The sequence below is a fragment of the Ipomoea nil genome, unplaced genomic scaffold, assembly GCF_001879475.1.
Source record: "Ipomoea nil cultivar Tokyo-kokei standard unplaced genomic scaffold, Asagao_1.1 scaffold1286, whole genome shotgun sequence".
Taxonomy (NCBI): Eukaryota; Viridiplantae; Streptophyta; class Magnoliopsida; order Solanales; family Convolvulaceae; genus Ipomoea; species Ipomoea nil.
Genome location: NW_017617714.1, coordinates 520,218 through 534,863, shown reverse-complemented (window position 1 = coordinate 534,863; position 14,646 = coordinate 520,218). Strand labels below are relative to the sequence as shown.

General features: G+C 35.1%; 2 protein-coding genes across 2 annotated transcripts; both read left to right on the top strand.

Annotated features, from left to right (window-relative positions):
- The first annotated feature begins 6,979 nt into the window (after window positions 1-6,979).
- LOC109184697 lies at window positions 6,980-11,871 on the top strand. The gene is made up of 3 exons (XM_019334724.1): window positions 6,980-7,220; window positions 10,257-11,076; window positions 11,734-11,871. The coding sequence occupies exons 2-3, from the start codon at window positions 10,780-10,782 to the stop codon at window positions 11,827-11,829; spliced, it is 393 nt and encodes a 130-aa protein (XP_019190269.1). The 5' UTR covers window positions 6,980-7,220; window positions 10,257-10,779; the 3' UTR covers window positions 11,830-11,871.
- A 906-nt stretch (window positions 11,872-12,777) lies between these two features.
- On the top strand, window positions 12,778-14,405 carry LOC109184715. Its single transcript, XM_019334753.1, has 6 exons — window positions 12,778-12,971; window positions 13,052-13,226; window positions 13,474-13,602; window positions 13,685-13,828; window positions 13,928-14,134; window positions 14,222-14,405. Exons 1-5 carry the CDS (start codon window positions 12,778-12,780, stop codon window positions 14,048-14,050), a joined length of 765 nt encoding a protein of 254 aa, XP_019190298.1. The 3' UTR covers window positions 14,051-14,134; window positions 14,222-14,405.
- The last annotated feature ends 241 nt before the right edge of the window (window positions 14,406-14,646 follow it).

The window sequence follows — 14,646 nt, the reverse complement described above, 5'->3', positions numbered from 1 at the left end:
ATAAAAAGGGTTTAATTAGTACTATTAATGTTTATAGTTAACAAAGTGACATTTAGCTTAGTTAGCAAAGCTTAGCTTATTGTTAATCTTAGGATAGGCTAGGGTTTAAATCCCCCTGGATAATAATGTTTTGATAGTTTTATTTAATGAGTAAAGGCCCGATTTGATTCACAGGTTCCTACAGTAGATTGGCTTGAGTTGCGCCTAGCCTAAGATTGTTGTGACTTTTGGATTACTAAGCTAAGGAGATAACCCATGTCTTACAAAACTTATTTTCTCTTTGCTATGTATGATTTCTTGTTGTTCTTGAGTGTGAAATGCATATTCTTGTGTTTATGCTTTTGTAGAGCTTGTATCTAGGGTTCTTGATGCTATTTATTGAGCTATCCTATGTATTCAAGTCCCTCTTGTTGTTGATGTGAGTTTTGAGGTGTTTGGACTTGAACTTGTGCATTCTTGCAAATTTTTCCCGAAGTGAAACTCTTCTCTTTGATTCGGTACCAGCGGGCACTTTGCCACCCGCTGGTACAAGGTTGGCGTTTGGCGGGGGGGATCAACGGGTGGTTGACCACCCGTGGTACCACCCGCTGGTACGGGGGATGTTTTCGGCGAGTAGTTTGCCTCCCGCCGAACCACCCACTGGTACATTGGTTCTTGGCTTCCGTTTTGTTGACCCATTGTGTACCCGTGTGTATTTATTGATGTCTTGTAAGTCTAGAACGATGTCTTAAGTATCCTTGGTAGGATTTGTGAGTCTTGAATCGTGTTTGTGATCCAACTATGTGATTCGTTGGATTGAAGTGAAGTCTTTGACGTTCATATCCTGTTGATTTGCATGCTAGCTACGTTGTTTGTTGGTACTGGTATGTGCTTTCCTCGTAATGACCTTATTTATCCTTGATGAGGATTGGTAACTTGTGTTTACCAATCATTGTGGTCTTTTGTTTTGAAATCTTTTCGATATTGTGGTAATATCTTGGAATATCTCCTTCGTGTTCTTTCTTGAATTCCTTCAATTGTATCATTGTGAGCTTGTACAATCATTGTACCTTATCTTGATTATTCCTTGGTTGGGCTATTGTTGAGCCATGATTATTTATGTCAATGACTATGTGTTTATGATTGTTATGAGATTGGCGGTAAGGAGCTTTGCTCCAAAATGAGATCGACGATATATTATATTATGTTTATGAGATCGGCGGTATATGATTGGCGGGGAGCTAAGTCTCCACGGAGGTATAAGGTTGGAACTGGTGTACAGGGTGGCCTCGGAGGTACAGGTTGGAACTGGTGTACAGGGTGGCCTCGGAGGTACAGGTTGGAACTGTTATAAGGATGGAGTGGTGTAAAGGTTGGAACTTGGTCATTGATTATGATTCTTTTAACTCTTTTCCTTATGAGCATACCTTTATGTGGCATTTTGGTTGTTGCTTGATTACCTTGTTGATTATCTTTGTATCCTTATAATTGTTTCATCGAATTGATTCTATTGATTAGCCGTGTGTTGGTCGGTACGAATGAGTGTATCCTTCGATGAATCAATGCCATGATTTAAAAGCTAGTGTTGCTAAGACTATACTTATGTACTCCAAAGTCTCAAAAAGCGGTTTTCTTATAAAACATATATTATGTATTTCAACGCGTTGGAGTGGGTTACTTAGCAATTTTCGCTAATGGTTGTAATACCAAGTATGTGAGGACATCCAAGTGCAGGAGAATCATTTTGCAACGCAGTTGGAAAGCTCAAAATATCGCCAAGCTTCTTATTTGTCATCGAAAATATCATTTCCTAAAATATGCTTTCATCAAAAAGACCAAATTAAAACTATCGGAAATATGATAGTTTGAGGTGTTAAATGGCAAAAATGATTGTCTGTGATTAAATTTAGAATTGTCATCATATAGAAGGGATTTCCATTAGAATTAACTAATTGGGAAAATACTAATAAAAAATTGGAGACATTAAAATACCATTGCCTGCGATAGGGTTTCACCAGAAAAGTCATTGGAAAGATCAAAAGTGTCCAAAAAATAATAGTGTGGGATGTTAAAAGGACAAAAACGATGTGTAGGGCTAAATTTGAAATTGTCACGAAAAATAATGGACCTCTACTGAAATTAATTCTTTTTTTTTTTTAATGATATGGACAAAAGTGAACATAACACCATACAAAGTAGGCCAAAAAGGGAATTAAGGGTATGTTTGGTTCATGGGTTTACACATTAGGAATGAGAATCAAAATCATAGTTAGTGTTTGGTTGATAATTTTTTAAAACATAACTATAGGATTTGATTACTTTTTAATTAAAAACCTCATTCCCTAATTAAAAAAAGTATCATTTCATCTCATTGATAATATGATTTTTAAGTTTGGATTAGTGTTTCTAACTTTTTGTTTTGATTTTTTTTTTTTTGTTCATATTGATGCTTTGGATGTCATTATATTAGGATCAGTTGCCTTAATTTTTTTTGTTTTTATACTTTTAAAACATTTATTCCTATTATTATTAGGTCATATATTGTTAGGAACAAGTGTAATTAGATTTTGATGATACCAAACTGTTTAGGATTGTAGACCCCTATTTTTCTTTCGTAGATAGGTCTCTTGTGATAGGCAAAAGTTATTGTAACTCAACGATTGATTCACACTATGAGGTGTACGAATCGTAGTTGAGACTAGCATAATAGGTCTACATGAAGACGTGAAGAAGACAAGATGATCGAAAGATGCTTGAAGACGTGAAGAAGACAAGATGATCGAAAGATGCTTCCAGACGAAAGATGGATTGAGCAAGTCTCGGATAGATTTCATTTGACAAAAATGATCTCTCGTCAAAGAGAAAGGACGAAAGATAAAGTCAATCTTTCGACCAACATCTCTGAGTGAACAAGTCAAAGACAGACTTGTAAAAGACAACCTTCATTTAAGTGAAGCAATGAGAATGTTGTCTATGACTCAGATGGGCAAATCATTCGGACAAAAAGTGTCTTAGGAATGATCTTCACAAAAGACAATAAGCATTAAAAGACTTGTACAATCTTGTTAGAGAACAAGGACAAAAATCATAATACTTTTGGCTCCAACTGCTACATAATACAAGTGCATTAAATGTTGATGCCCACTGGTTAATACACACTGGATATTAGGTTTGAAATCTTCATCTCCGTCCAACGGATGAATTTTTCCTCCTATAAATACATCTCTTCACCATTAAAGAAGGTGCTGGTTATTTTCACTCTTGCTAATCTAAAGAAAAGCTCTTCAAACAGTTCCATCTCTTAAAAGCTTTTCTCAACTAGTGTTTATGTGAAGTTTTTCAAAAGGCTCATCCATTTCCATACTTCACAATCTAAGAAGTCTTGCATATTTTCAAGTGAAGATTCATCCAGATATCAAGACAAGGCTTCAACCAGTTGGAGAAACACCATATTATCTTTCCAACATCTCAACTTAGGAAGAAGTTGATAGAGGCGGAGCAAACTCGAGGAGTTGAAAAACCTATCAAGTGGCTGTCCGGCTTAGAAGATCAAAGAAGCCAACTTGAAGTAGTTTGTACTAGGAGTGATAGTGCAAACCCTTTCACGAGTTGTGAAAGAAGAGTGGAGTAGGCTTCGTTAACAGCCGAACCACTATAAAATCTCTCTCCATATCTCTTTACTTACTACTTTATTACTTTCATGCATTGCATATCATATTGACCAAACGCTAAAACTTGATAACGAAAATGTGCAAAGTGTATCTAAGACGAAACGCTATTTTCGTTGTGCATAGCTCCAAAAGGAGTTGCTTTGAAAAATCGATTACAGTCTATTCACCCCTCCTTTACTCTCTTTCGACCCTACCAGGACCAACATATATAACCAAACATCAATATTGGTAATAATTCCAATTCCACCCTACTACAAAACATGCAAAATACTTTTACCAAAACCTATACCATTATCAAGTATTTGATTCCCATTTCGATTCCGATTCTCATGTGCGAACCAAACATACACTAACTCTCTAAATGAGAGGAACGATTCATTTTTGGTCTTTTGGATATATTATTTCAAAGAATAAAACGAGTTACTAAACAATGCATATTCCCATGAACAAAAATAAAAGTGTTGTAAATGCCCGCACATGCTTAGCTTAGTAGTTTAGAAGGCAGCAACAGTATGAGAATTATGCCTAAAGTGAACAAATCTTTTGTGTGCACTGATATTTGACAATATCTCCTAAGTCGTTGAATTACCTCGATTTCAACGTTTGGAAGAAGAAAAAAAAGTATTGCAAATGGTACAAATAAATAGAATAGAACAATATTCTTCTTTTTTTTTTTAGACCACGATGTGTCCTTAGTAACATCTAATTATAAGAGACACCTTTAAACCTGTACTTTGCTCATACTAACCCCTATTAACATTGAACAAGCCCAATTAATGTACAAAATGATGGCCATATAACCCATATTTGATGCTTTGGTAATGACCAATTGACCAAATCATGGATAGTATAAAAATTCCGCAAATTATGTTGTACATGGTGCACACGGTTGCAAAAACGACGTCATTTTGACTAAAAATGCGCGTCTCATTTAAAAAAAAAAAAATTCAGGTTCGATTCCCGGTAATAACATTTTTTTTTGAATTATATATCCACAAATTCATAACTATATATCTACAAGTTCATAACTATATATCCACAAATTCATAACTATATATCCACAGTGAATGAATAACACAAAATCCAGAATAAATAAACTAAATATCCACAATGAATGAACTAAACATCCACAATGAATGAACTAAATATCCACAATGAATGAACTAAATATCCATAAATTCATAACTATATATCTACAAATTCATAACTATATATCCACAAATTTATAAATATTTATCCACAAAATCATAACTATATATCCACAACAATTCATAACTATATATCCACAATAATGCTACTGACGAGAATCAAAAATGAATTTTTTTTTTTAAATGGGATGCGTTTTTAATCAAAACAACGTTGTTTTGTAACCGTGTGCACCATGCATAGCATAACTATTATAAAAATTCAATTTCCATATAAAATCATGTGGCGTTTGGCAGACATGGCAGGAGTTGAAATTCCATTCCCCATTATTTTTGAACAAGCAAAATTCCTTCATTTGATAGTAAGGAAATAAAATTTTACCAAATATCATTCGTTTCGATAAAAATATCCTTCTCTTCTTAAGTTGGAGTAATTAAACCAAGAACATTTTAATTTTTACACTACTTATTTCTATTCAAATCTTATATATACCAAATAATAAAATTTGAATTCTAACTTTATTTCTACCTATAAAATTATAATCTTTTCCTCCCTAATTTTCTCAGTACTATCAAACTTAATTCCTATTTTATTTCTCCTCATAAAATTACAAATTTTTCCCTACCTAATTTCTTCTTTGAGTTATTCCCACTTTTGGTCTAACGAGTATGGAATCATTTTCACATTTGATCCCCAACTATTAAAATTTTCAAATTTAAATTGCGGGAATGTTAGGTTCCTGTGTTTAGTTTAATGCGGAGGTTATTGTCAATTTTTGAGAAAGTTACATAACATGAACCAAACATGAAAATTTTATATTATCAAGCAAATATAACCTTGGTTATCTTATATAACCGGAACCAAACACCCCTAATAGGGTATTTGGTTAGATGAGGGGAATTACGTGGGAAAGGAATTGCAATCCCATGGGAGATGAATTACTGGGAATAAAGTGGGAATTTAAATTCCAGTGTTTAAGTTTACTGGAATAGAATTACTGGGAATTTCAATTCCAATGTTTGGTATACATGAGAATTGGAAGGGAATAAATAGTATAAAGTCCAAAATGCCAATTGTTGTTGTGGTATTAATTTTAGGTTTAAAAAAGGGAGAGGTAATTTTGTCTCATCACTAACTTTTTTTCTTCCTAAAACCCTAGGAATTAAAATACTAAGGAGACATGAGATTTTAATTCCATAAAAATGAGGGAATTGCAATTTCATAGAATTGCAATTTCTTCCAACTAAACTGAGAAATTTTATGGCCTTTAAAATTAAGTAGAAATTAAGTGGAAAAGGAATTTAAATCAATCGTTATGCGTTGGACCCGTGTCCAGCATGCTTGCTGGACACGGGTAACAGTGCCGTTAGGCACTGTTATCTCTTTTTTTTTTTTTTTTTTTTTTTTTTTTTTTTTTTAAATTTCAGACCGATTTGTTATAGGAGTATATATTCATAATTTTATTACTATATTATTAATAACTGTACATTCATAACTCCATAACTGTACATTCATAACTCTATAATTGTACATTCATAATTTTCGAAGCTCTATGTTCACAATTTTAGAGCTCTATGTTCATAATTTTATCACTATATGTTCATAATTGTAAGTTCATAATGTTAGAGCTCTTTGTTCATAATTCGATCAATAACTGTACATTCATAATTCCATAACTGTAGATTCATAATCTCATAACTGTAAATTCATAACTCCATAACTGTAGATTCATAACTTCATAACTGTACATTCATAATCTTCGAAGCTTTATATTCACAATTTTAAAGCTCCATGGTCATAATTTTATCACTATATATGTTCATAATTGTAAGTTCATAATGTTAGAGCTCTGTGTTCATAATTTCATAATTGCATAAATGTACATTCATAACGGCATAACTGTACATTCATAATCAAAAAAAAAATAACGCCGTTAACGCCAAAACGCGCGCGATTTTTTTTTTTTTTTTTTTTTTTTTTAACTAAATGACACATTTTTTTTGAAAAACAACGTCGTTTTGGGCCCGTGCCCACAATTCACTGTGAACACGGGTCCAGGGCATAATTTGCCAATTTAAATACCCTCCAACCAAACGCCTTGTAAAGTCTTGAGCAGGCCCACCGATACTTTAGGTTGGAATTTCTGTTTAATATATTACAGCTTGCCAACCCTAGTATTCCTTGTTTTTCCTCTATCTACTCCAGCCCCGGCGCCGCCTTCTTACAATCTTACTTCGTAATCTCTCACGAAAATTCGTTCGGTTTAGAAAGCAATCCAACTCGCTCCATGGATTGTGTTGATGGTGTATTCTCTGTTAAAGGATTCATATTAGAGTATGAGATCGTGATTAGAGATTGCGATGGAATCGGAATATCTCACGGATAAGTCCTCTCAATAGGAATGAGTGGCATAGGAAATGATCGGTATGTATCAATGCTTTAGTTTTTACTTTAGTATTTATTTTATTGATTTATCTGGCATTAGAAAAGGAGTATTGCCTCTTTGTAGTTTTATGTTCTGAAAGAGATCTAGAGCTTCATCTATTGTATTTAAATGACTTTTCAAAAACTTGTTCATTATTATTATTATTATTGAAGTTTGAGGATTGGTTTTTAATGGTATTACTGGGAACAAGTTGAGCTTAGGATTCTTTGAGCATATATATAACTGATATATATAATTGCATTGCAAAGACTCTAATCTTGTGTATACTTTAATTAGAGCATATATATACTTGGTATACTTTTTGTGAAAATGTTTGAATATTTTATGACGCATAGACAATTGGTGAATGTGTTTAAGTTGATGACTCAGTTGTTAATCGGATGATACCAGAGTTTCACCAGGCATGGGACCTGAATATCTGATAGTGCAGCATGGGAATAAACTAAAAAATGTTTACTGTAAACTCTGACCCCTTTTCTTTTGCTTTGTAGTGTTTAAATAACAAAACACCATCCCAACTAGGCTAGGATGAATTTGCTAAAATTTGAATGTTACTAATACAGCTAAAAGCTAGCTAAGATACTGTAAAGGGGGTGTTTGGTTGGATGGAAATCAAATTCCATGAAAAAGATTTTCCATGAGATGTAGGAAAATGTTGTTTTACCTTGTTTGGTTGGATGGAAAATCTTTTCCATGGGAATTTGACTTCCCAAAGGTGAAGGAAAAGAAAATCCTACCCAAACATTGGTATTTTGTTTTCCAAATGAGTTGGGAAGAAAATATAGTAATATTGGACTATTTTGCCCTTATCAAAATTTATTAACTACACATGTATAAATTATTGTTAAGGGCATATTGGTCTTTATATTCATAATTCCTTACCATTCCAAATCCAACCAAACAATGAAATTCATATTCCCAGTAATTTCTTTTCCACTAACCAAACAATGGAATCTATTTTCCTGGTAATTTGTTTTCCATGGAATTTGAATTCCATTTCCCTTCAAATATTTTTCAACGAACCAAACGGGCTGTAAGACAGTAAACTAAAGTAAATAGTACTTTAGCAACTCTATAACTATCAATATTAGCTATGCATGCCTTCTCTTAAGGTAGCCAGCACCAATTGTGCCCATCATGCTTATGATAAGTGTTCTGCATGGCTGGAAGAACTTTTGATTTTAAAATTTGTGAGAGAGTGCATTAACATATAAATAGTGTCATCCAGTTGAGTATACTTGATAGCCACTTTCTTTTTGTTTTTCCCCTTTCTGCTTTCTTTAAAAAGTATAATTATGACAATGGATGTCCATTCAACCAAAATTGAATAGTGGAGATGAATGGACAAGGTATATAAATGTCACCATGCAATATAAACATAAACAATGTTATTAGCCCCATATGTTTTAAAGTAAGTTTTAATTGTTTTAAATAAAATAAATTATATATAATATACTTCTTTTATATATTATATTTACTTACAATTAATAAATTTTTTTTTTTCATTGCAATTTATAATATCATAACATCATAATTCAACTACTGGTTGGACAAAAATCCACTACACATCAACTGTCGATTTCAATAGTTTGATTGACTGTGAACAATTTCTACTCAAATGTAATGAAAACTGATGTGGATAAAATAACAGTGTATTGATACGTATAGGTTACAGTAGAGTTACAGATAGATCGATCGTATATGATGATCGGGATCCTCTCTAATCTAGTAAGTAGCTTAATTCAAAAGCCCTTCTCTCCAGCATTTAATGCGGTATTTATAAGAGACATAGGGAACAGCACCCGGCCCTCCGGCATGACGGGCACGTGGCGCCCATGCATCGGGTCTAGCCGAGGCGAACATGCAACCGCACACGTGGCGCGAGTTATCTGCCAACAAGGGGACCCAGCCCCGCCTGGTCGGTCTTCCCGGTCACCGACCAAGGAGGAGCAGGGCCCACCGAGCGTCTCAGCTTCCAGAGATGACCGGGTGACCGGGAGGTCCGGCCTAAGAGGCTGACCAAACGACTTCTTTGAGCGGCCCCCCCAAGCGGGTCAGGTGACCGGGCAATGCGACCCGATCCGACCAGGGTATAATCCCCACCAAAAACCATAAAGAAAAATAGCCCTCCAAAGGTAATACTACTGATGAAGAAGCCCTTCACAGGCAATCGTTATGCTGTGCATCCGTATGCACCATTCTTGGTGCATCCGGATGCACACGACGTCGTTTAGGAGTAACGGTGCCGTTAGTGGCACCGTTTCACTCCACCAATCAGATTTTTTTTTTTTTTTTAAATATAAAACCTTGTTCCTTCGTTTCCTCTCCCATTGCATTTCACTTCCCGCACTTCCTTTCTTCTCCAACACGATACCCTCCCCAGACGCTTGATCATCTCCATTTCCTTAGCATTTCTTCAGCATTTTCTAGGTTTCGCACACACTCTTCATCACTTTTGTCGCCGGCCTCCGATCATCACACATTCAACTGCGCTTTCTCTGTACAGCAGAGCTCATCTTCTTCCTATAATAGGTATAAATGCATTCAAGCATTGATTTTGAGTATATGTTTATGAAATTTTAAACTAGGGTTTTAGACTGTTTAATCTTGTATGAATGTATAATTATTTAATTATGAACGTGTATGGTTATGATTATGAGTTTATGAGTATATTTATGAGTTTATGGAACTGTAGTTGTACAATTTTGGAAGTATAGTTGTGCGTTTATGAAATTGTAGTTATACAGTTTTGGATATAGTACTCTGTTAACCTTACTCTGTGCACCAAACTGCATTCATGCCTTTTTAACATAATTTGCCTTGTGGGTATATTTATGGAATTGTAGTTGTACAATTTTGGAAGTATAATTGTGCGTTTATGGAATTGTAGTTATACAGTTTTGGATGTAGTACTTTGTGAACTTTACTCTGTGCACCAAACCGTATTCAAATCCTTTTTAGCATAACTTGCCTTGTGTACTCTGTGAACCTTACTTAATGTCTTTTATTTGCAGAAATGGAAGACTCAAATATGGGAGATGACACTACGCTTGGGCAATTTGTGAAGTCGGTAAAAAGGACAAAAATCAGAGCAATATTGAGCTCACAGGCTGCTCAGCTCACCCCTGCCTAAGAAGATCCTGCAGAGCCTTCTACAAGGCAACAACCAGCTGCTACGAAAAGAAAGAGGGCACAACCACCAAAGCGAGAGCAAGTACGGGACCCTGACGTGGATTATTTCAGTACACGGATGGGTCCCAAACAAATGTATGAGCTTGTCCAACGTCTAACACAGGAACAAAAGGATGCTGTGGTTGATATTGGTTTTGGAGGGCTGCTACACCTACAATTCTCAAGCAATTACTCACAACTTGTTGAGTATCTTCTGAAAAGGTTTGATGTTTTCAAGTCAGACTTTATATTGGATGGTGACATTCTACATGTCGGTGAAGAGGGGGAAAGAGAGATGTTGAGGAGGGTAGAAAGTCTGAGGAAAATTCGGCTGCATATAATAAGCTCCTAACTGACTGGAGGAAAATGTGGAATGTCAAGTCAGGGTCACCCATAACAACCAAGATGCCTGATGAGATAATCAGGAGAGGTGACCATGGTGATGCCTTCAAAAGAGACTTTGTGGTGTTTGCTGTTTCCTCTTTGCTCCGAGGAAACACTGGAAGATATGCCAACTACCGAGTTCTCAAGTCATTGCTCAACATCCGGGCAATCTCAAGACTGAATTGGTGCCGATACACGTACAGGTCTTTCATTGATTCATATGAGATTTACAAAGACAGTCCTACAAGATCCTTTAGAGGTCCAATGGTATTCATCCTGGTAAGATCCCATTATACATAAACTGTTCTAATTATGGAATTATATTTATGCAATTATGTAATTGTAGATATGCAATTCTGGATGTGTGGTTATGCACCTATGGATGTGTAGTTTTGAAGTTATGGAATTATGGTTTTGAAATTATGGAATTATAGTTTTTCAATTATGGAATTATAGTTATCTAATTATGAATGTGTGCTTTTGTAATTATGGAATTACAGTCATGCAATTATGGAATTATAGTTTTGCAATTATGTAATTATAGTTATGCAATTCTGGATGTGTGGTTATGCACCTATAGATGTGTAGTTTTGTAATTATGGAATTGTGGTTTTGCAATTATGGAATAATAGTTTTGTAATTATGGAATTGTAGTTATGCAATTATGGATGTGTGGTTTTGTAATTATAGAATTATAGTCATTCAATTATGGAATTATAGTCATGCAATTATGGAATTATAGTTATACAATTCTGGATATGTAGTTTTATAATTATGGAATTATAGTTATGCAAATAAGAATGTGTAGCCATACAATTCTGAATATGTAGTTATTCAATTATGGAATTATAGATGTCCAATCATGGGTGTGTAACTGTGCAATTCTGGATGTGTAGTTATTCAATTTTTTAACATACTCTTCTGTAATTCTTGAAGCTCTTCTACTTTGACCGAGTAGAGTTCAATGGGATGACTGTTAACCGAACATTCCCGGCGATCAAAGCTTGGACAAAAATGCTTGTACGAAAATGAGTATTAGCTGAGATAAGATCAGGGGGTTTTGGTAATGGCAAGTTATCCCTCGATTTCAGAGGCCTATTGCTATTTCATCAACGTCATCACCCCGACCTGCACTTCCTCCTGCTGCAATACCAAGGCCAGTGTGCAGCCCTGTTGCTACACCATCTATTCCAGCTCCATCTGTGCCTCTGTCTAATGTTGATAGAGTAACACATGTGCTTCAACGGCTTACGGCAGATGTCCTTGAATTTGGTCAGGTCATGTCTGACATTGGCAAGCAAGGGGCCCCGGTTGACATCATGAAGAGGGCTTTTTCAGGAATCTCAACAATGCTGAGTGCTGCAAGCACAATTCAACCGACTTCTAGCCCAACTGCCTCGCAGTTGGATGACATCTTCTTTGGAAGTGAAAGCTTCACATCAGCAGTTGATTCTCTGGTAGAGACTTTTGAAAAAACCAGAAAAGAAATGGAACTAGAACCCCCATCATTTGAGCTACTTGGACGCTCTACACCAACCCCACCACCATCTCAACAGCAACCTTTGGACACCCTGGTGGATAACATTGTGAGGAGTGCGGGAGTATCAACCTCAACGGCGAAGGAAACAACTCCATTACTAATTAGAGTGCCATTCGAAAAATTCACCACTCCTACTACCCTTGCTGCCGAAGCTGCTGCTGAGTTTGATGAATTTGATAAGTCGGTTACTGCTTTCTTATGCAGATTTAGACTATGAATATGGTTTTCAATTGGTCAAAAATTATGAATATTAAGTTTGATTATTATGAATATATTCTTATTCAACTATTGACATTGATTGTTACAATTATGGATATGTAGTTCTCAAATTATGGACATATAGTTTACAGATTATGGAAGTGTAGTTATACAATTCTGGAATTATACTTTTGAGCTTATGATTTATGAACTGCCTCTGTTTTTTTTTGAACAACAAAGTTATGGAAGAAAGTGGATCTGATGTTGAGGATGTTACTGTGAGAAAGAGACCTGTGCGCAAATACAGAAACATCCCACTTTATTTGAGGTCACCATACTGGACTAAGAACAAAGGCTCCATCCATAATGCAACTCCCAAAGAAAAGGTTGTTTCAAACTACGCATTTTTGGAAGCCTCAAGTGAGCACCCGGGAGGGTATGTTTCCATCCACATATTCTACATAAATTTTATTCATTAATTTATGTTCTTATATTTATTTATTTATTGTATTGTAGAGAGATATTGTTCAAATATGGTGATTATTACTTGTCAAGGGATGGTTTTGCAACTCTGTGCAATGGTGAGATACTGAGCAGCTTCCTAGATGTCTGGTCCCTACGTTTTACATTGCTAAACACGTCCCGTGCGGTTGGGGAGACAAAGCGGGTCTACTTCTCCACCCTAGTACATGTAAGTGTTCACAAATTATGAATATATAGTTTTCAGATTATGGATATGTAGTTAATCAATTCTGGATGTGTACCTGTGAACCCCTGGTTTTATAGTTTTGTAATTCTGGAATTATAGTTATGAAATTATGGAACTATAGTTATGCAATTCTGGAAGTGTAGTTATATAATTCTGTATGTATAACTTTAACATTTTCAACAAATATTATTTGGATTATGACTACTCATTCCTGCATTTGTGTGTACAGCTTCAAATTGATCCCAAAGACCAGTGGATGAAGGATCTCCCAGCTGACATAAAAAGGAGGAATTTCAATGAGAGATTGAGCTATGAAATAAGCAGCTTCAGGAACCTAGACATCAGTGATGCAGATCTGGTAAGTTCTATTACCCATGTCCAATTTGACTTTATCATGTCCAAAAAATACTAACATTGCTTTAACTTTGAATTGGAATTAGATATTTTTCCCAATTCATCGCCATGATCACTACTTCTTGGTCTGCTTCAACGTGAAAGAACATAAAGTACAGGTCATGGACAACAAGGAGTTACCAGCTGATGTTTCAGAGAAGGACAAATATGGCAACTGCCCACACTTATTGGTAAAATTGATAAAAAAAAAAAAAAACCTTGACATTCTTACTATTACCTATCCATTGACTTAAAAGCATTATCAACACTAAACTAAGTTTTTTGACCAGATTGAAGCATTCAGTGGTTACCTTAAGGCCGAGTGCCACTCCCTGTATGTGAAATTGCAAAAAGTTGCAATAGAGTACTTTAAGTTGGATTGGGCAAACATTGAAAATGTCACTGATTACTGAATCTATGTACTCCGGCATATGGAGACATACCGAGGGACTCTACAAGACTGGCAGCCAGGATTCAAGAAGAATATGCGCTTGAATGTAAGACTACAATACATATTATACTTTCAAAATACATTAAAAACAAAAACTGCAAATGACTAATTACTTAATGTTCTTTGTTTATAGGCAAACTTCATGTACGAACTGCGAACGAAATATGCTGCTAATCTCATAAAGTGGAGGATGAACGCAGTCAGGGGGGAGGTTCTACGAGCGGCCAAAAGTGTCTCCAAGAAGAAGTGAATGAATATTTTTCAACATGTTGACTGAATTCTAAGAATTTGAAAGTTTTTGTGATCTACACTGACAGTGTGACTTGTCTCTGTGAATGCATGATGTTAATAGCTGAATACAAATTTACATATGATTTATGCACCACTTTTTTTTTTGTTTTTTTGTTTTTTTTTGTTTTTTTTTTTTTTTGTTTTTCACGTATCAAATCTATAATTGCATGACTACTATAATTTCATAATTGCATAACTATAATTCCATAATTGCATAACTATAATTCCATAATTTCAAAACTATAATTCCATAATTGCATATCTACA

Coding starts and splice junctions, on each gene's coding strand:
- LOC109184697 (XM_019334724.1), top strand. CDS start 10,780: ATGTGGAATGTCAAGTCAGGGTCACCCATAACAACCAAGATGCCTGAT. Junction 11,077..11,733: donor GTCCAATGGTATTCATCCTG/GTAAGATCCCAT, acceptor TAATTCTTGAAG/CTCTTCTACTTTGACCGAGT.
- LOC109184715 (XM_019334753.1), top strand. CDS start 12,778: ATGGAAGAAAGTGGATCTGATGTTGAGGATGTTACTGTGAGAAAGAGA. Junction 13,227..13,473: donor ACTTCTCCACCCTAGTACAT/GTAAGTGTTCAC, acceptor TTGTGTGTACAG/CTTCAAATTGATCCCAAAGA. Junction 13,603..13,684: donor ACATCAGTGATGCAGATCTG/GTAAGTTCTATT, acceptor AATTGGAATTAG/ATATTTTTCCCAATTCATCG.